This window comes from Culicoides brevitarsis, chromosome 3 (assembly GCF_036172545.1).
Source record: "Culicoides brevitarsis isolate CSIRO-B50_1 chromosome 3, AGI_CSIRO_Cbre_v1, whole genome shotgun sequence".
In the NCBI taxonomy this organism is placed as follows: Eukaryota; Metazoa; Arthropoda; class Insecta; order Diptera; family Ceratopogonidae; genus Culicoides; species Culicoides brevitarsis.
This window is the reverse complement of record NC_087087.1, coordinates 33,482,299-33,505,852: the sequence shown is the minus strand read 5'-3', so window position 1 is coordinate 33,505,852 and position 23,554 is coordinate 33,482,299. Positions and strand designations below refer to the sequence as shown.

The 23,554-nt window shown below is 24.9% G+C and overlaps 1 protein-coding gene across 1 annotated transcript; it reads right to left on the bottom strand.

Annotated features, from left to right (window-relative positions):
- Positions 1 to 326: 326 nt before the first annotated feature.
- LOC134834986 (protein mab-21) lies at positions 327 to 2,537 on the bottom strand. The gene is made up of 2 exons (XM_063849825.1): positions 1,663 to 2,537; positions 327 to 676 (listed from the first exon to the last, which is right to left on the bottom strand). Exons 1-2 carry the CDS (start codon positions 2,411 to 2,413, stop codon positions 327 to 329), a joined length of 1,101 nt encoding a protein of 366 aa, XP_063705895.1. The 5' UTR covers positions 2,414 to 2,537.
- Between the last annotated feature and the right edge of the window lie 21,017 nt (positions 2,538 to 23,554).

Sequence of the window (23,554 nt, the reverse complement as noted above, 5' to 3'; positions counted from 1 at the left end):
AGAAAATTCCATCCAAAGTGGGCGATCTTGCTGCGATATTAGGTAATTAACGATTTCCTCTTCTTAAATGTTTCTTTTCCTCTTCATTTTTTCTTATTTTTTGTAAAAAAGCAGGAATTCGACTTAATTCAATAAATATTTTATGATGTTGTCGCTAATTAAGTTACACCTCCGCAATCCATGGAGACTCGTAAAAAGCGACAGTGTTGTTTTAAAATAATTATTTGAATGTTATGGCGATAAGAGGATCAAATTTTATCACTTTTCAAATTTTTTCACTTAAAAAATATTTTTTAAAAAATGACTTTTGGGATTCACTTGACTTTTTAGAGTTCCTCGAGGCATCGCGAATTCGTCAACATAATTCGTGTGAGGCGCCAAACTTGCTTCGAGGCATTTTCCAAAGCTCCGGGCGATTTTCCCTTGAACAGATCCATGTTGGGTAGGAAGTAATGCGGGCACCTTCGACACTGCAAGCACGAGATGAGTTGGAGGAAAATGCCGTTTATCCGGTCGGCGATGCAGCATTCGTCCCATTCGAGTTCACGCGGATGCTTTTCGCATTCGTAGAGTAACAGGGTTTTCATCACATATGACGTCACGGGATTGCCGGGAAGATCTAAATGTCTGTCACGCAGTGTCTTGAGCAGACTGAGGCATCGCCTTCGGCTACCTCCTGTGAGTGCGTTTTTGTGGTTTATGAAGTGACGAATATGGAAATAGAAGAGAAAAAAGGAGAAAATTATGATAAATGGATGCGGTTAAAGGTATTGAATTTGTTTGATTGTTTTGATGATTTAATTTTTTTTATTGAAATTTAATTGAGATTTCGTGAGAAAACTGTTCATTTTTCGTGCAAAATTATTTTTTTTTAATTTTTTTAAAATTAATTTAATTATTTAAATAATTTTATTATTCATTTATTTAATTTAATTTAATTAATTAATTAAATTTTTTAATAATTTTCAATTGTTTTTTATGTAAAAAAAATAAATTTTAGATCTCAAATTAACAATTTTCATTAAAATATTTTTTTTGTTAAAAATTTTATTATTTTTTTTTGTTAGAAAAATTTTTTATTTAAAAGCAAATAATATTTTTAAATAATTTTTGCATCTTAAATAATTTTTTAAACAAAAAAAAAATTATTTAAAAAAAAATCTTTTAAAATGAAAAATTTTCTCAAAAAAAAAAAATCAATTAATTTTAAAATTTCATGAGACATATGTTCATTTTTTAAATCTAATTATTTTTATTTTTTTTTAAAAATTAATTTATGAAAATTTTAAAAAGCAAATTAAAATTTTATTTAATTTTTTATAATTTTTTTAATGAATTTTTTAAAATTGTAAAAAAAAAGCAAAATTGATATTTTTTAATTAAAAAAATTTTTCTTAATGAATTTGCATTTTTTTATGAAAAAAAAAATTAATATATTTAAAAAAAAATTTTAATAAAAATTATTTTCTCATAAATTTTCAAGTAACTTTAAAAATAAAATATTTTAATTTTTTATTATTTATAAAAATTAAAATTAAAAAAAAATAAATTTCAAATTAAGAAAAAATTTAAAAATTAAATATTGAACAATTTTCTCACAAAATCGCAAATTAATTAAAAAAAAATATAAATCGCCGTCGGCTTAAAAAATTTTCTACATACCTTGCAACAATTTATTTTCAGCTTCAATGAAACTCAGCACCCATGCATCCCCTTCCATTGCACTATTTTTGCCTTGCAGCGCGATACACTCCTTCGACAGCATATCAAAGCCCTCAGTCTTTACCTCCGCCACGATATTCGGATGAGGCCATGGAATTTGTGGCAAGGGCCAATGCGATGCAGATCTGGGCCACAATCCTGCACATTTGAAAGCTGGCGTTATTTGCACAATAATCCTCTCTCGTATCCGCAATTTGACTTCTGTCGTGTCGGCGATCATTTTCACGGAATCTCGATAGGCGCATTTGTCACAAGCCTGCGCGACGAGCGTTTGGAATCGCGATCGAATTTTACGAGCAGACAAATATCCGGATGCCGTGATGAATTCTACCCACAAAGACATGGAGCGTTTTCGACCATCGCTGAGTTTGAGCACTGCACATCCGGGCAAAGTTCCGTCATCGACAAAATTGAGAACTCCCATTTGATTCAAGTAAATTACGATTTCGAATTCCGTCGGCGAAATGACTTCCAAGCCATCGAAGCGCCCGTTGTAGTCGTTGAGGGACGAGATGAAACGCGGTTCTTGCACTTCGACTTCCTTCAAGACGTCCTGCACGACGCGACAAACTTCCATTATCGTTTTGTGGATTTGGGCTTTGCGGATTTGAACGCGCTCCGAGAAATATTTGTTCATTTGATAGACCATTTTGGTATTTTGTTGCACCATTTCTGGCGGCACGAGCATCATCGCAGAAATTTTTCGCTTTTATTTTTTTTTATTATTTCAATTTTTTTTTGTAATTTTTTTTTTAATTTTTCATTTGCACTTTTCTCGCGTGAGTAATTAATGTGACTTTTATTATTATTTTTATCGCTTTGAATTTTTTTGGCACATTTTTCTTATTTTTTTAATTTTAACAACATTTTTGCAGTCGGTGACTCTATTTATTTTTCTCTTTTATTAAGTAGTCAGTCACTTTTGATTAATAAATTTGTTTCTTTGTCGCGTATCCAATTAAAGGCGGTAAATGGTCAAGTCAAAAAAAATCTTCCGCGACTTATTTTCCCCGAAGTGAACGGAGCGGCATCAAAACTTGTACTGATTTCTTATTCTTTTGTGATTCTGCTGCTTTCGTCGTGGTTCCTGCGCTTGTATGTGGTTGTAGCGATGCATAGCGTTACACGGAGCTCCCCATGCACGACAAACCAGACATTGATAAATTTCATTCATGAAATGTACATGAGAGGCGGAGTCATGTGTGATATTGTAACTTTATATGTAATTTTGTGTATTTTGCGTCAATGTGTTGGTTTTTGCTGAAATAAATAAAAATTGTTAGAAAATGAGGATTTTGATCTGTTTTTCGTCTTTTTATTTTAGTTTTAAATAATTTTTAAATTTCATTTAATTTAATTTTTATTTTTTCAATACATTAGTTAATTATTTTTTTTTTTTTAAATAATTTAATAATAATTATTTTTTTAATAAATTTAATAATTAAAAATAATTAATTATATTAAATAAAAATTAAATATATTTTATTAATTAAAAATAAATAGCGTTTTAAAATTATTTTCATTTAAAAAGATAAAATTTCGTCTGAATTAAAAAAAAAAGTGTAACCATAAAAAAAATTATAAAATTTAAATCAAATATTTAATATTTTTTTATTTAAATAAAATAATATAAATTTTAAATTTAAATAAAAAAAAATAAATTTTTGAAATAAAAAAAAAATTTAAAAAATCACAATTAAAATAATTAATTAATTAAAAATTAAATTTAATTTGAAAAAATTTAAAATTTATAATAAAAATTTATTTTTTTATTTAAAAAATATTTATTTTAAATTTTTCGACTTTAAAATCAATTGAAAAATCTTCAAAAATTTCAAATTAAATTTAAAGAAATTTTTGTCAAATGAAAATGCGATTAGATCTAATTTTACGAAAAATATTTGATCTCGTTATCTCACGAAATGTATCAGACATCGGGGCATGCGAAATACGGATAAATATAACAAATAAACTAAAATATGGATTTGTGGCTCTTTGAAAAGGGGAAAATGGGGTAAATGAAAATGATGCGGATAAAATGTTAAAGGGAAACAGTAGCAAGAGATGAGGTTAGGCAGAAAAATCGATAAAAATGTTACGTTTTATGAGGTGTTTCTCTCTTTTTTGAGTCATTTAATATACATAATGTCTGAAAACAATGAAATTTTGTCTGAAAATGAAGAAAAAAAAATTTAATTAAAATAAAATTATTTTTAAATTAATCAAAAAAAAAAAAAATAATAAGAAAATATTAAAAAGTTTCAAAAACTTATTTAGAATTATAAAAAACATTAATTAAGAATATTTTTTATTAATTATTATAAAAATTTTTCTAAAATTTTCTAAATTCATAAAATAATTTTGTTTTTAATGATTTTTTATGAAATAATTTAATAAAAAAAAAAAATAATAAATTAAGTTTTTTTAAAAAAATTAAAATTTCAATTTTTTTTAATAATTAAATAATTTTTTAATAATTTTTTTTTAATATGAAATTAAAAAAAAATTTCTTTAAATTTTTTTTTTTTTTTTTTTTTTGAAAAAATATTTCTTAACGAATTCTATAAATTCTAACTTTGAATTCTATTTTAAATTTAATAATTCTAAAAATTAGCTTTAAAACTTAAATTTTGAATATTTTACCTCATTCATTAAAGAAACAAATAAAATTTCATTACCCCCAAAAGATTAATTGTGCTACTTTTGACAGTTGTCTCTTCTTCTCTGATAAAACAAACAATAAAAAAATCAATAAAAATGTTCCCAAACGAAATAAAATTTTATGTCGCCAACCAGTATCACGGGCAAATAAATACCATTCATCCGATCCATTCATACATTTTTACTCTGAATTTTTTTTTGTCTTTCTTTCTTGAATTCAATCGATTTTTCTTTCCCGCAACAACCATCAGATATAAATAAATAACACACGAAAACATTTTACAACGGAACCGGTTGAAGCTTTTTTTAGGCTTGTTAACGTCTTCGATCTCCAAACGAACAAACAATAATAAATCTTGTTTGAATCCAACATCAAAAAGTGCTTTTTTTATCGTAAATTTAAACAAAAGAACGATAAAAATAAAACATGTCATCAAATTCCGTGTCTTCGATTGTCGTCTCATCCCGAGAATTGAAATTTTGAGTCATGTAGCTAATTATTAAAAGTACTTTTATGAGTTTGGCACATCTGGCAACACTGCCTTTTAGTGCCCTCGCGAGACGCAAGACGACATTACATCATAAAAATATAAAATAAGACATCAGAATTTTATAAACATTTCAAAAGGAACCACTTTTCAAAATAAACAACAACAAAAAAAATCGAAAACGACGAGGGTGTTAATTGAAAGTTGTTGTTATGTTATGGCTGGCGTTAATGTGACCATTAACTGGTAAGAATATTGAAGACACATCTCGATAAAAGGAAGAAATAAAGATGATTTATTGAGACATCAGGTGCTGTGAGACCCGAAAATGTGAACACAAAAAAAAAATAAAACAAGAATAAAATTATAATTTTTATTGCTCCAGAACAAATTTTCTCAAGTATCATATTGATTTTTATTATTTATTTATTTATTTTTATTAATAATTCGAAAACGATTAAAATAAACGTTTCCTTTTTTGCCAGCATTTTTTTATGAGCGAGGTACGTGATTTCGAATGACGACAAGCCACAAAAAAATGTTGTTTAATCGAATTAACTGATTAATTTATTATCTTTTTATTTTAATCAAGAACGAAAAATCTTCGAAGAATGAATATTGAGAGAAACAGAGAGATTTAAAGTATTCGTTTTTTAAAGGAACGTGCAACTTTATCGCATTTTTGATGTTGAAGAAGTACATTTTAGTACTCCTCATGTCAAATTTTTACTTTTTGTACTCCTCATGTTATTTTTTTAATTCTTTATTTTACTTTTCTTACTCCTCAGAACTTTTAAATTTTTTTATGGATATATGAGTCATTTCCATTGAAGTTTTTCTAATTTTATATTAATATTTCACATTTTAGTACTCCTCATTTCACAATTTCAAACTCCTCATGATTTTTTTATTGAATAATTGATCTTTCCGCGTGATTTGTAACAAAATTGTAAAATGAGGAGTTCAAAAATGTGAAATTTTCATTTTTAGAAGGAAAAACTACTAAAATTTGATAAAATTTCTCATTTCATTCTAGTTGAAGTTTTTCCTTTAAAAATTTTAAAAATATTACACCTTTTTATACTCCTCATTTTACAATTTTGTACTCTTCATTTCATAATTTTACGCTCTTTAAGATTAAGACTTTTTTGAGAGATTTGACAAATTTTCTATTCAATAGATTAAAAATTGATTTTTTAAAGTCAATATTTCATATTATGAGGAGTACTAAATTGTGAAAATTTTTAAAAAATGACTCATTTAATTTTAATTCTTGAAGTTTTTTCTTCAAAATTTTATTAAAATTTCACAATTTCGTACTCCTCATTTAACAATTTAATACTCCTCCTAAATTTTCTTCTGGAAATTTCTTTTTATTTAAAATTTTTTTTCGATAAATTAAAACTCTTGCTATTTCATAGTTAAATAGACAATTGTAAAAATCATGAGGAGTATGAAATTGTGAAAAGAGGAGTACAAAATTGTGAAACTTATATATTTAGAAGAAAAAACTTCTCAAATTCGATGGGATTTCTCATTTTCATATAATTTGTGAAACCTTTTCTTCAAATTTTTATTTTGGCAAAAAAAATTCACCTTTTCGTACTCCTCATTTCACATTTTCGTACTCCTCATGATCAAAAATTCAATTTTAAGCTAATACGGACAATTTTTCTTTGACAATAACTAATTTTTTCTTCAAAATGCATTTTAAAAAAGAAGAAACACTGAGATGTTACATACGATAAGATGTTCGAGTAATCAGAAAAAAACCTTTACTCTCGCATGTGAGGAAAGAAATACAAAAAAAAACATCAAATTAAAAATAATTTATTCACAATATACAAACATAAAACGGCATGACAACAATTAAAGTCACCATCCAGTGAGAATATTTATGTTTTCAAATATTTAGCTCGCACGACGACGACAACTACGCGAGACAAGCCCAAGTCACAACGCTGGGAATCGAGCTTTTAATTAGAAGAAACAAGAAATTTTTATAGATTATTGAACTTGTTGTTGTGACATTCTTTCCCGCGTAGACTGGATGAGCATTGCAATAAAATACTTCAAACATCTTCATTGCGCAAAAATTGTTGCAGAATGCAAAAAAAAATAGACAACCCCAAGTTTGTCAAGCGAAACATCAAATTTAATCCAAATTTGATTAGAAAACAGAGAAAAACAGCAGAGAAAATGGATAATTCGTAAAGATTTATGATGCACACATTTTTCGCACCCTCTCGTGTTCGTGTCTCATTAGAGCGGAAACACAAAATTACAAAACAAGAAACATCTCTGGTACTCGAATTTCCTCCCTCGCATATTTTTGTTGGAAATGTTATTAACAAATGATCCTTTGCTCTCTCTCGGGGGATTAACTTGTTTTACGATCAACGTTGTTATTTGGCGATGAAATATTACACGAAATGATTTTCCAAATGGAATGCATATTTTTCGGGACAAGTACTTAAGTTTATTTTAAACTAATTGGTTTGTGTCGTTTGCTACTGTTTTGCTCAATGTTTAGAGAGAAACGTGAAAAAGTGAAAGGGTTAAGCCGAAATCACAGTTATTCGAATAAAAAGAGTAATTTTTCATATTTTTTAATTCCCTTTAAAAGTGACTCACCTTAAAACGTAGAAATATAAACAAAAAAGAGTTTTGAATAATAATTGAATTATGAGAGAGAATTGAACCCTGAGGTCTTCTATTTAGCTGTTAATCTGACACGCGACAATTTGTCTTATTTTTTGGTAGATTTTTTTTAAAGAAATCCTTTTAAATAAAAAATCTAATTAAAACCTGAATTAAAATAAAATTAAATAATTTTTTAAAAAATAAAATAAATAAATAAAAAATAAATTTTAAAAAAATTAATTAAATTTAAAAATAATGAAAAAATAATTTGTAAAAAAAATTATACCTAATATTTTTTTATAAATTTTGCTAAATTTTCGAAAATTTTATTATTTAAAAATTAAAAATTATTTAAAATTATTTAATTATTATTATAATATAAAAATATTATAAATTATTTTTAATAAAAAAAAATTTTAATGAAAATATATTTTTTAAAATAAAATGTAAATTATAATAAAATTTAAAAAAAAAATAAATAGAAACAAATAAAAATTTTACAAAAATAAATAAAAATTTAAAAGACTTTTTAAAAAAATGAAAATAATTTTTTTATTAAAAAAAATTAAATTATTTTTTATTAAAAAAAATTTAATTATTTTTTATTAAAAAAAATTATAAAAAAAATTTATTAAATAAAATTTTAAGATTTAAATTATTATGAAATTTTAAATAAGTTTATTGAAAAAAAAAATAATGAAAATATTAATGAAAACTTAATAATATTTTTATTTTAATTAAAATCTATTTTTGAACAAATTTAATGATTTTAATAATTGAGAAATATTAAATAAATTATTTAAAAAAATAAAAAAAAAATTATTTAAAAATTTTTAAAAAAGACAAAATATAAATTTTCTCTCTTGGCAAAAAAAAATGAAATTATGAAAATTTAAATTAAAATTTTTTATTATTTTTAATTTTTTTTTAAATAATTTTATGTTAATTTTTTTAACATTTTTTAAAAATAAAAATGATTTATTTAATATTTTTTTAAATTTTTCAATTATTAAAATTAATTTTTTTTTGATATTTTTATTCTAAAAAAAAATCATTAATCAAAAAGGTCACAAGTTAATATTCACTTTTAAAAATATTCGCAAAAAATCTTCTACTGATGTCTTATCGCGTGATACCCGAAAAAAAATTCCCACGAGTCTCAATAACTTTCATACAAACAACAAAAAAAAAACTTTGCTATTTCTTCTTTTTCTCAACCTTTTTTGATGAATGATTAAATTATTCATCAAACGCAACATTAGAACTCTATATTAAACAATCTCAGTTTGTCTTTAAATAAAAAAAAAGAAAAAAAAACTTTACGATAAAAAATTGCTGGCGTTAATCACGCAGAATAGTACACAAAAAATTTTGGGAAGGCACCACCTGCTCTACAGGAGGTCATCGTGCGTGAGTGTGTCTCTATACGAAATCTCGAGAGAAATATTTAAATTGTTTAAGATATCATATTTTTTGTGTGTGTTAGCGTCATACCTCGTTATATTTGTTTTAAACTATCTTTTAAAGAGATTTTATTGCTCGTTTCTGTCATATAAATCATAATTTTTGTGTGACGAAGCCATTTATGTTGTTTGGTGGCTCTTTTTCTCGAAACAAAAAAAAACATTAAAACGATGCCCATAAGGTATTTGTTCCTCTTATGCAAATTGTCCAAACTCATATTTAATTTCAATTTAATGAAATCGTGTGCCCACGTATAAATTTTTTCAACTCTTAAAAAAAATGAATAAATGTGAAGAAAGAGAAATGATAACAAAATTGAAGTACGAGGCGCCTAACACCCGTTGCGTAATGTCTAAAAGTACATAAAATAAAAAAATTCTTTAAATTGAAATAAAATCAATAAATTTCGAATCAAAAAGGATTTAAATTTCATAGAAAAATAAAAATAATGAAGCATCACTCCGTCTGTCTTCTCTTATTTGTGTAATTGAATAGAGAAATGTGTTCATTATTTTTCATGCTTGTGTTTTATTATTATAAATGTTTAAAAAAATAAATAATAAATAAGGTTCTGCGCATATGAAAGGTGAGGTACATCTTGATAATGCACGGAAATTTGATACTTTTTTAGTCAATGTCAGCATATTTTACCTTATTTATGTTTATTATGCTTGAATTTGAATGGAAAATATAATTTATAAGAAATTGTCTTGTCTCGTTTTTATGTTTGGAGGAAGCTGATCGAAATCTTTCAAGACGAATTTTAAGAATTATGTTTTTCATTAAATGCCTTAAAAATTTTTTTAGAAGGTAAATTTAATTTTTTTTTCATTTTAAAAATTTATTAATTTTTTTATTAATTTAAATTAATTAATAAAATTATTTTTAAAATTAATTAAATTTAATTTATTATTTAAATTATTATTTTAAATAATTAATTTTATGAATTTAAATAATTTTAAAATTAATTTTAGTTAAAAATTAATTAATTAATAATCTAAAAAATATTAAAAATTCATTAATTTTATTAATTTAAAATTAAATATTTTTTTTTATAATTTCAAAGAATTTTTTTTTTAATTTTAGATTCGTTTGAAGCATAAAATTATCATGAAGATTATTTTTTTGAAAAAAAGATCCAAAAAATTATTAAAAAGTTCTTTTTGATGTTATAAATTAATCCAAACCAAGCAAAAAATTTATTGATTTTACATCCCATAGGTTCAAAAGTATCTGCCAAACTGAATTTCAGCATTTTTAAGACCATTTCTGAGACATCCATTCTTCCTTTTTTCATCTAAAATTATTATATTTCCTCAAAAATGACGTAAAAACCTAAAAAATCTAAAAAAAAATATTAAAACTTATTTAAAATAAATTAAAATCTATAAACAAAAACAAAAATCCTCACGTGAAACAATAAAAAAACATTTCCAAATAAAAATCCTCCAAACAAACAAACAACACATGCAAATTTCGCATAAGTGTGGTATCAATATTTCAAAAAAATAATTGGATTGCTGTGCGTTGTAGCTCTGCGCTGTCCGAACCTCACATAAAACTGAACCAACAATTATCCATTTAAAAAACGTGAATGTACCAAATCCTGTTTTTTTGTGCTTGTAGTGCACGTCGTTGTCGTAAATGATGCAAAATGCACCAAAATTCAACTACAAAACAAAAAAACAAAAAAAAAGTTAAAAAAATAATTATTATCATTATATCAGTTCACCTGCTAATTTTTTGTCTGATGCTGCTTGGATCTTGCGTTTCGTAGCTCTGAAAAACCTACATGCCTATCTCTAATTTATTCCTTGATTGACACAATCGGTAATTTGGCATTCAACAACCTTTCATAGTGAAGCAGCAGCCAAGCAACGTGAAACATGGAGAACACCAAGAAATTCGCTCTACTTATGTCTTGACTTTTAAATTCGTCTCGTAACGAGATTTTTTTCGTTTGAGGAAAAGAACATTTATGTGGCGCTTTGCGTTTTTTTCTTCCCCTTCAAGTACTTTGGGTCGACAAATGTTTGAAATTTTTCCTAAAAATTAAAAAAAAAAAAATTATTCAACTTGTTCTAAGATAATAAATTTAAATTAAAATTACCTGAAGATGTTCAAAAGTTCTAATTTATTGTATTTTTATTATTTTTTGAACAACATGTTCCTCCGTTCGTCCCTCGACGACATGCATCCATATGGCTTGTTTGTCTATCAAAAAAAAAAGAAAAAAAAATCGAAAATTATGTGACAGAATTATTGGTTTTTGTTTATCTTTTTCAATATATATTTCTCGAAATGTTTTTTTGAATGGTGATTTGTATTGGTTTTTAACAAGTTGTAAGAGTAATAAAAGATATTAAGTACAAAAAAGTTATCACAGGTTTGTTGTTTTCGAAAGTCGTAAAAAAACGACGACGCAGAGGAGGAAAAAAGTTCTTTATTGATGCTGATGACCGGTAGTTGCAATTTACAATGAGTTTTATTAGTGGTTGGGACATTAAGATTAGGCGAAGAGGTCGTAAAATTATTGATAAAGGTAGTTTAGATTAGGAAAGGTGTGATGAGAGACGTCATGAATGGGCTTTGACGGTAAGATTTTTTTTAGAAAAATTTTTTAATGAAATTTTAATCAATTTTTTTCTTGGATCGTTAGAAATAGTTTAAAACGTTTTCGTTTAGCTTCTCTTAATTTTTTAATTCGAGAACGAAATTTTGTTTTCTTAAATAAATAAATAATATAATTTCGAATAGAAATTTTTAGTTTTCGAAATAAATTTTTTACAATTTCGAATTAAAATCTTTTAATTTCGAAATTCAAAATTTTATTCTCTTAAAAATTTTTTTCGATCTCAAAACCTAATTTTTGTTTTCGAAATAAAAATTTTCGATTTCGAAAAAATTTTTTTTAACTTTCGAAATAAAATTTTAATTTCGAAATTCACTTTTTTTCTCGAATTGAAATTTTTTAATCATAAATTCAAATCTTCATTCAAGAAACGAATCTTTCGATCTCGAAAAATAGTAAAATACGATTTGAAAGTAACAAAAAAATCACAACTCACCTATAATGATCAACACTCAATTCCAGATGCAAACTGAAAAAAAACTTCCTGCATCTCCGCCTCATTTTGCCACTTCTCCAACATTTCAAATTCCTTTGGCATAAACTATATTGACCACGCTGCGAACTATAATTATCCAATAACCAACCGATACCTAACTGTTAGTCATTTATTTCTTTTTTTTTATATGAAAATCATCATCATCATCTCGCGCATACCTTTCCCAATTAATTCCTAACAACATTTTTTTTTGTCTCGACTCTGCGAGATGAAATATTTAAATTATCATTGGGACTCAGGCGTACGGGATCATTTAAACAACGGAGCAAAATATTAATTAGACATACTGCAAGAGCGCCCTGTGGTGAAATATATAGCTTATATAGACATAAATTTCAGCTCGAAATTGAACGAACATGAATTCCCTCGAAATGTAACGTCAACTTTAATTTCTGCGAGAAACATCAACATTACAACATTTTTTTTCGATAGTTTTAATTTAGCAATAACACAAAAAATATAAAAAAAAATACAAAAGTCGTAAAATCCTCCTCCGCGTTATTGCTGTGCAAGCAAAAAAAGAACATTCTGATGATGAGCTTCGTCTCTTTTTATCTCATTTTCTCACGTTTTATAGCTCGCTACAGCATCACACGGTCCATTAAAGCATCTCTTTATATCCGTAATTTGCAACAATATGTGGAAATTATGGGTTAGAGTGTGACATGCGATGAGTTCTCATCCCAATTTTGATCATTTTACGCCAAAAAAACGTCCCATCTGCAAGAAAAAAATAAATAACAAAAAAAATCGCTAAACAAATATTTTTTTTTATATTAAAATTAGTGATGGCTCGAAGCGATGTGAGATTTTTTTTATTTTTCGTGAATTATGACAAAACAAAGTAAATGGGACCAGCTTTATTGTTTTATAGGTTTGTGCGTCGTGTGCCACGCTGTGAGCTCGTTTTGTCTCATTTTATGGAGTTTTCATGATGAACAAAATAGTCTCGATTCTCTTATCACCGAGACCCCATTAAAATATTATAAAGTGTGTAGTTTTAAATTTCCATAAAAATGTATCAAATAAATTACCATCCGTTTATATATCCACTATAAACACATTTGTATCGTCGTCATAATAATGATAATATTTATTCTGTTTGTTTTTATTATCAAACTTTTTTATTGCTTTTTTTCCTCGTTTTTTGTTGTTGTTCGTGTGTCCAGCTATTTTATTGAAGCTTTGTACGCACATCCACGAGTATTATGTTCCAAATTAATGAAGGAACAAGAAGAATGAATGAAGAGTAAAAGTATATTATGTTGAAGAAAAAAAGTTTTTGTAAATTAAAACTAACAAAAGTGTATTTTTTATATTTTTTTTATAAGAACTTTAAAGACAAATTTGATTTTTTATAAAAGAAATAAAAAAAATAAAATTGATATTTAAATAAAAATTAATGAGTTTCGTGATAATGATTTTAAAAGAGGTTTGAAAGTGAGGTCTAATCTATTAATGAGAATATCCGAAATAATAAATCGATCACATTCTCAATAAAATAAAGTTAAAAAAAAATTAGAATAAATTTTGTGTAAAATAAATAATTTATTTCCTATTTTATTACTTTTTAAATGAATTAAATTTTATTAAATTAAATTAAAATAAAATTTAATTTTAAATAATTTAAATTTCAATAATTTTTTAAAAATTTATTTTATTCGGAGAAATTATTTTTTTTAAATTTTTATAAATTTTTTATATTTTTTTTAAATTTTATTATTAAAATAATTTGTTTCAAATTTAATTTTTTTTTTTAATTTAATTTTAAAATTTTTATTGAATTTAGTTAAATTAAAAAATTCATTTAAAAATATTTTTTTATTTTATTTAATTTATTTTTTAATTTTAATTATTTAAAAATTAATTAAGAAGACGAATTAGAAATCAATGGGTGCATTCAAGAATGCCCATCGATGGACATCAATGATTTTTTCCAAAATTTTTTTCATCGAACGCGTTCAAGTCTTATAAAATGGATTGTTCAATTTATTAAAAAACATCAAAAATCGTTAAAATAAATCATAAAAGTCAAAAATATTCATAAAAAAAACACATTTATGATGGAAAACATATTACAGAAAAAAATCATGATGGACGCGATGAGTGATCTTGAATGCACCCAATTTTAATAATTTTTGAAAAATAATTTAAATAAAATTTAATTTGAATTTAAATTTCAACAATTTTTTTGAAAAATTATTTTATTTTAAAAAAAATAAAATTGTATTTTTCATTTAAAAATATTTTTTTATTTTATTTAATTTATTTTTTAATTTTAATTATTTAAAAATTAATTAAGAAGACGAATTAGAAATCAATTTTAATAATTTTTGAAAAATAATTTAAATAAAATTTAATTTGAATTTAAATTTCAACAATTTTTTTAAAAAATTATTTTATTTTAGAATTTAATTTTTTTATTTAATTTTTTCATATTTTAATTTTTTTTATTGAATTTAATTTAAATTTTTTATTAAATTTAATTTAATTTAAAAAAAACTAAATAAAATAAAATATTATTTAATTAGTATTTAAATTAATTTAATTATTTAAAGAACAGTAAGGTAAAAAAATGAAAAAATAAATTTTAATAATTTTTTAAAAATTATTTAAATAAAATAATTAATTAATAATTTTTTAAAATTATTTTTATTTGAAGAGTTTAATTTTTTTTAATAAAAAGAAAAGTTTTTGCATTATTTTTTATAATTCAATATAAAATATTTTTAATCCAAAATAAAGTTTCTGAATAAAAATCACTTAAAAATCTCACATAAAAAAATAATTTTGTACAAAATGTCATCATCTTCATTAATTTCATGACCACAAACCTTATCATCATGAACGTCTGAATGAAAAATTGCATGAACTGCCAAAGTTTTGTTCTCTATTAATAAAAAAAAACAAAACAAAAAATATTTAAGAAAACTTTTTGGATTCATTTAAATCCAAAGCAAAGAATTTGTTTAAACAAATAAAAAAAAGCTGAAAAAAAAATAAAATTTATTACGTTCGCGATAAAACAGGAAGATAATCTTCTTGCACTGTCTGGACTTAATTCACTCACCGTGCTGTTGTAAAAGGTATATTTCCTTCTTTTTGTATAATTTTTTTATATCATTGTTAGTTTTTTTTTTCTTCATTTCAGAATGTATTTTCTGTCGTCAGACACACATGGCATTTATTCACTTTTTTGTATGAATAAAACAATCGCCAACGAAAGAATACATTAATAAATATAGGTAAAATGTCATATAAATTCTGTATGAAGCTATCCATCGTCGAGTCTCGGTCGCTTTTGAAAAAACTTTGCAAATGGATTTTTCGTTATCTTCTTCGAACGAAATATTGCAATGCATTAAAAATTGACTCAGACAGATTTTTTTTTGGGGACCAAGGATGGATTTGGCGATTTGAGGATGCTCGTTAAGCGTATCAAAAATTAATTTTCCGCATCTATGAGTTGTCACATGGAGTTTAATTTAATGCCTCATTACAAATTTTGGCCTCGCTTCCCCCAAAATAACACAAAAATTGTTGAGAAATTCGATTTTTTGAGTCGCAAGTTGAAAAGTAATAACAATTATTAAGCCTCAATTACCATTTTCAAATATCACTTAAACATAAATGTTATGACAAACAACAATAACAATTATTTACTTGACAACAAAATACATCATCGTACACGAAAAAGTACGCAACGCAATAAATTACGGGAGAAAAATTGTAAAATAATGTCCTAATGCCATGCAATCCGAGTCGGCACAACTTTTTTTTTGAGTAAAGTAGAGCAAGAGGGGTGATCGTCTTTCTTTTGTGCACGCACGAACCCTTGTTACGTTAAAGGACCCTCAGAAAAAAACATCAAGTACCAATTTTTATTTACCTCTCAGGATTCCATTATCTAAATGTGTGTTTGTAATTTTTTCACTATTTTTTTTTTTATTTTTTCGGTTCAGATAAAAGTGTAGTTTATGTAACTTTTATCTAAATTGATGTAAAGATGTTGCTCATTTCTCTATTCTTATGGGGATTGGATGGGATTTAAAATTAATATTTCCGCTTCACTTAACTTATTTTGTTTTGATTAAGTGCAAACAAATGGTACTCAAGGGTACTTACTTAAAAATTGCAAAAAAAATTGGTACAAAATAACAAATAATAATGAAGATGTCATTCAAGGGATAATTTGATGATGTTACATCTAAATAGGAGAGAAATATAAGAGCAAGGTCAAGAATAATATAAAAAAGTTGAATTTTTCAAGAATTTCCTTAAAATAAGATCAATTAAGTTAAGCTAAAAATTTAATTTCGAAAAAGGAAATTTTTATTTCGAAAATAATTTTTTTTCGATATCGAAAATTTTTATTTCGAATTCTAAAAATTTCATTTCAAAAATAAAAATTTTATTACGAAAATATAAATTTCATTTCCAGAACCTTAAATTATAAATTTCGAAATAAAATTTTTATTTTCGAAATAAGTTTTTTTTTTCCGAATTAAAATTTTTATTTTCGAAATAAAATTTTTATTTCCGAATTAAAATTTTTGTTTTCGAAATAAAATTTTTATTTCCGAATTAAAATTTTTGTTTTCGAAATGAAAATTTTCGATATCGAAATAAAATTTTTGTTTTCGAAATGAAAATTTTCGATTTCGAAAGTTAAAAAAAATTCTTTCGAAATCGAAAATTTTCATTTCAAACAAAAATGAATAAAAAAATCATTTCGAGAACTAAAATAAAGAATTTCAATTAAATTTGATTGTTTTTAGTTGACTTACCTTCAAAAGAAATAAAAATTCAAATCGTGATCTATTTAAAAATTCGTCTCGTCTGTCAATATTTTACATCTCACTGCCCAAAAACTTGTCGCGCCATCATACCGATCATCACCTTAAACGCTGCACCCAAAATTCATTTCAAATTCAACCAAATTTCTCGATGGCGCCTGCATCAATTCCAATCTCTAATCAATCTCAAACAACTTTTTTCGAAACAATTTTCGTTACAATGCGCCTCCGCGTCGATGCCCCATTGTTGATAATCGATAATTGATCTAAACTACACACGAAATCGAAAAATTTGTTTAAAAAACAAATAAAAAGCTGAATTTCATCGCATGTTAAACACGGTTTTCATTAAATCTCCCGCTGACCCGATCCCGAGTCATTGCTAATTGAATCTCCGATGAGCAATCTACAAATCGGCTGAAATCATGCTGCGGCATTTTGTTCAGTGTGCAGCTGATGAACGACTTGAGAATGACTTGAAATATCGAAGGCAAGTGACCTTTTGTTCGTTTGTTGTGAATGATGTCTGTCGATAATAACTTTTGCTACTGGATTTTTGCGCGCTGCAATAATTATGACAACACTAATTTAGCTCAACACAATTTTTTTTTGATCTGTTGAAAAAAATAAAAAAAAATTAGTCGAGTGCGTGCATAAAATTACAGAAAATTATCAATTTTCTTGTTTGTTACTCCAATTATCGAGCAATTTTAAGTGAAATCGAAGCTACCACCTACAGGACATGTTTAACGAGCAGGTTGCCCATCGAAAAAATCTTCGTAAATTCGAATTTTTACAAAAATTATTTTTTTCATGGGCACCATGCTCGCCAAAGTACTTGGCAAAAAACGCAAACGACCACCAAAAATTCAAATTACTCGAATGCCAATTTTCCTTTCTTGCCTTTCTTGTTTTTTTTTTGCCTTTTTTGGATGTTTCTCGTATGTCAATCAAAATATTTCTGAGGCAGATCATTTAGACATTTGATTATTTGCATTAGTAATTAAAACTGATACGTGGACTTCTTCTTGTCTTTTTGAAATACTCGCAGCATGCGTTTTGCCTTCTACTTCTTCTACTGCATATTTGGTTACTTTTTTGCTTGAAATCGTGTCTGATTTCATTTTTCACGAACGGAGAGCTACTCAAGGGGTTATTAATGGATTTTTTGTGGAATGCGAAATGGGCAGCAAATATCCTGTTGGTATGATTTTCATCGTTTAACATGGTTTGGAGTTCGAAAAATTTGATTTTTTGGAGGTTTTGAGGCCTAAAAAAGGTATTTTTATGAAAATTTTTATAATTTTTTGATAAAAATTTTATTAAATTTTACCTTTTTTAGGTTTATTTTTTGCCCGATAATAGAAAATTTTCATTTTTGGAGCTTCAGGAGGTTTCAAAGCCTAAAAAATCAATTTTTAAAAGTTAAGTTATTTTTTTTAACAAAATTTTTTTATTAAATTTTACCTTTTTTAGGTCAATTTTTTACCCGACAGTCCTAAAACGTAAGAAAATTATTTTTTTTGGAATTTCAGAAAATTTCAAAACCTAAAAAAAATTTTTTATAAAAATTAAATTAAATTTTTAACAAAATTTTTAAATATTTTTACCTTTTTAGCTTCATTCCTCATCCGACAGACCTCAAAACCACTAAAAACTCCATGTCCCGTTGAAAAAACGTCTCAACAGCAAGAAAATTGATGTTAACCAATGATAAGAAATAAAAATAAATGACCTGGTAGAGACAAGTTTGTAACAGAATATTGACAGAAAAGTGCCTTGTTGTGTTATGTGTCTCAACAAATAATAAATTACGTGTCGTCAGCTAATTTATGACCGCATATGCATAATAATTACTGAACATTCAATTTGAATATGAATAAATTGATTAGTCAATGATGGTCGTCGTCGTCGCTAACAATGGACCTGAAAACACAAAGAAAGGTAAAAATTTAATTAAAATATTGGTAACATTTTTTTATTAACGCTACTGGTGTTCGAGAAACCTCGCGCTGCGTGAAACAACTCGATTATTAGAAGGCAAGACGACGAATGAAGGAAGAACCGTTTAAACGCTAATCTATTAATGATTAATCGGTTTCTTCACCTACATTCGAAAAAATATTTTTTTTGTTTTAAAGCTTGTTTCATTACTCAAATATTCAAAAAAAAAAAAAAAATTCTCAACGAAAAAAAATGATAACAAGTTGAATGAATGATGTGAGACGGAATTCAAGAATATCCAAAAAAAATTTTTTCTTGCGTCTCGAAATAAAAAAAAAATAATTTATTTCTAACACAAAATTTCAATTAAGACTTCAAACAACAAAATCAGAAGAATAATTAATCAAATACTAACAAATTCAGAAGGTGCAACAAATGATTATTGCCTTTAATTTAATTTTTTTTTTACCTTTTTTAGCCGATGGATGATATTTTTATCAATTTTTTCACCTGTCAAGATGCATTCGACCTACATGACGAAAAGACAAGATGTCATCAAAACAACTGTCTCTGTAAAAATGGGTTTTCACACAGCAGGTAGGCGTCCCGTTAGCAGACATCGTCCTGAAGACAATTAAATTTGTGTCATCAAGTTGGATGTTGATCGATCTGGAGATAAAGAAAAAAAATAATAAAAAAAATGTAGATTTTGTGATAATTTTTTTTTTTTGTTTTTTAGGGTTTCGAAGAAAATGTGAAGGATTTCGAGGAATTTTTTGGATGAGTCAAGAGATGTAAGGAAATTTTTTTAACTGAAAGCTGAAATTTTGCTCATGGATGTCTTTTTTGCTAAACTTTCTTTTTGTTTTGTTTTAAAGTACTTAAAAGTATAAAAATATGTTGATTTTCGAATTTTCGAAAATTTGAGAATTTGTTTTTCGAAAATATTTCAAACTATATTTTATTTTATTTTTTTTTTTAAGGCCGCTCCAAATTTTTTTCTGTGTTTTTGTCCCCTGCCCCATTTTAAAAGCCGAAAATCCAATGGGGCAAAATAAAAAAAAAGTTAAAAATTTCATCAAAATTGACCATTTTTTGGTCCTTTTTCTTACTTTTTTAAGGAATTTTCAAAGATTTTTTAAAATATTGTTAATTTTTAAAATCTTTTGTGTTGAAAATCGAAATTTTACATGAATTTTCTTCTATAAAAATATTTCCTAAAAATTATTTTTAAAAAATTTTTGACGGATATTTTTATGAAATTTTTTTGTTAAAATTTTTAACTTGAAATACTTTCAAATCAATCTTAAATCATCAAATCTAAATGTAGATACCATAAAAATATCTAAAATATTCATGAAAGACCAAAATTTGTTAATATTTTGGCATTTTGTATGAAACAGTATTTCAAAACTTTTTTTTTTTATTTTGCCCCCCCCATTTTGAAAAAAATGTTTTGGGACAAAAACATCGAAAAAGATTTGGAGCGGCCTAAATAAAAATATAATTATTTTCAATATGAATTAAATTTTTTCACGAAATTTTCTATTTTTTTCAAACTTAAAAAAAACTTTTTTTTATTTTTTGTTAAAAAAAAATTTCGAATTTTCGAAAAAAAAAATTGTAAAATAGATTTTTTTCGAAAATTTAAAAAAAATAGATAACAAAACCTAATAAGATTTTTTTCAACAACTCAAAAATTTTAAAAAATATTTGCAAAAAAATTTCGAAAATTCGAAGTTAATAAATTAATTTCAAAAATTTAATAAATATTTCTTTAAAAAATTACCTTGAAAAAAACAAAAAGAAATATTTATTAAAATTTCGATATAATTTCAAAAACTTCGAATTTTCGAAAAAAATTTTTTGAATCTTCAGTTTTTAAATAAAAAACATGCAGGTTGATAAGCTCCAAGTAAAAACAGCAGCTCCAAGCAATTAACGTGATGAATCACCTACGAGAAATTTGGTAGCTGCCTCAAATTCATCTCGAGCTTCTCGTACCATTAATCACGTTTCTCTTCACAAAAAATATATTTTTTTTGTTTTAAAAACGCTCATGATCCATTATTTTAATTACACGGGCAATATTTCAATTCGAAGCATGCTGAGACTTCCATGTGACATTAAAACCGAAAATTATTTATAGCCATGTTCGTCAACGTTCAATCAAAGCAGCAGCAAATTAGCCTTCCAAGCAGAAGCAAAGTCAACTAAGCGACATGCAACAGGATACGAAATTTTAATTAAATTTTTCTTTTGTTTTTCCACAATTCCAATCCAATCCACGCAACGTCGTCGTCGTCATAGTTTGTCCATCAAATTTAATGCATGTTGACGTGCAAAAACAAACAAACAATGCCTCATGTTTATTTTGCTTTTTTTTCATTCCTGCCTTTTATGCATAAAGGCAAGAAAAAAATTGATATACGATTCAAAACAAACAGAAACGTAAAAACTCCCTCCTTGTGCATTTTATTTTTTTACACTTTTGCACGATTTCACGTGAGAGCAACGAGACGAACGACGAACAACAAATTATCCTCTCAACAAATGTGGACCACCCCTTTAATGAGATCTAATTGTGGTGTTTAAGTTGCCTCTAAGTTATTGATAAGACCAATTGATTATAGTTATTTTTATTATAGAACGACGACGACGACGAATAATAATTTTTTTGTGTGGCGTTTATTTATGAAAAAAAGCGAAAAGAGCAGCAGTGCCGTGTTGAAAAGTGCAGATTATTTATTAGTGTGTAATTATGGTGTAAAAGGCATAAATAGTCTGTTATTATTGCGAGTGAATTGGAAGAATGTTGTGTGTGTGTTCCTCGCTTGCATTTTTGATTTATTGAAATAAATTGATATGATACAGTTAGCAAACATCTTTAGCAAGGCAATTTTTTTTCGTTGGCATTTTTTTATTTTCGGCAATAAATGCAGTTATGGTAATGGTATCGTGATCTTCTTTTTATTTTGTGTGTGTGTCAGGCTCATTAAAAATTCAATATGTTCAGAAATAAAATCAATCAACCGTTTGAGAAGATAATAACTTTGGAGCATGTGATTCTTGCACGTTTTAAATTGTTTTTTTTTATCGATAAATTTTTTTTATAAAGAAATTTTTCATTTATTTTTGGATTTTTTTATTAAAAGTAGATTAAAGTTTTTAGTTTAAAAATTTTGAAGTTTAATTTTTTCCTTTTTATCAATATTCTATTCTTTAAAAAAAATCACGAGTTATAAAATTTTACATAATTATTAAAATGTCTAAATTTAACGTTTGAACCTAAAATATCAATTGTTTACAACTTTTCATTCATAATTTTATTTATTAATTTTTTTACATTTTTTTTTCTTTTAGTTTTGAGACGGTAGACACATTGGAAGCAGAGATACAAGAGATCAATAAAGGACCTTGTCAATTATTATTTTGTTCCTTGTGGTAAATTTTGTGGTAAAAAAACCTCAGATGTTCGTGATGTGATGACTTTTAATATAAAAAATCTTTCAAAATTAAGTTATAAAAGTGCGTCAAAAATTTTTTTTCTTAACAATTTTTTTAAATAATATTATTTTCGTTCAATTTGCATTTAATTTTTTTGAATCTCAAAAAAAAAAAATAAAATTTCTTAAAATATTTAAAATTTTTAAGAATTTATAAAAATAATTTTTAATTAAATTTTATTTAACTTTTTAAAAATTATTTTATTTTTGATTTTATTATTATTTATTTTTTTAATTAAATTAATTTATTTTTTTTATGTATTTATTTAATTTAAAACATTATTTTTTTTAAATAAACATTTTTTGAATTTTTAAAATAATTTTAATTTTAAATGAATTATTTAAAAAAAATTTTTTATATAATTTAATTTAATTAATTTTTTTTAAATTTATTTTTTATTAATTTATTTTTTTATTTATTTAATTTAATTTTTATTTTTTTTTTCGATATAAAAATTAAATAGGACAAAATTATCAAAAAATTCAAACTTATTAAAATTAAATTGTCAAACTTCTTCAAAGTTCAAAGTAACTTCTAAATATTAAAAAAAAAATACAAAAATTATCCATTCATAGATCAAGATTATAAATTATTCCAATTAATTCAAACCAAGCATTTAAAATAATTTTAAAATAAATTCATACCAAGAATTTTTATCAAAAAATTAAAAATATTAAAAACAACTAAATAAAATTTAAATTTTTGACTAAATTTCTAAGGATTTCTTCTAAAAATTATTTCAACAGTTGTCTCAAAGTCTGTCATCTCATCCCACAAATTTAACAAATTTTATTTTTCGTGTCATTTACCTGTTTCTCTTGTTTTTATTTATTTTTTTTTTTTTTTTTTTGTATGAAATGATACACCTACCAAAAAATCTTCAGAAGATTGTCCAACAAGATATCCCAATATTAACGTATTTTATCATTTTGAGTGATAATGATCTTAATTTCTGTTCATATACCTTCCAACTGTCTATCCTAAAAGTAAATAAGTATCATGTTTATTTATAAAAATTTATCTCCCAAAGTATCGATTAACATACTCCATACGGGTCAAGCTACTGTTCCTTCTAAAGAAAAAAAATAGAAAATAAAATTTACAGACATTTTATTAGTTTGTTTCTCTCTCTCTGTGGCAGTCTATAAAATGTTTAGTTGTTAGAAGTAAAAATAAAAAAATGACAACTATTAAGTATAAA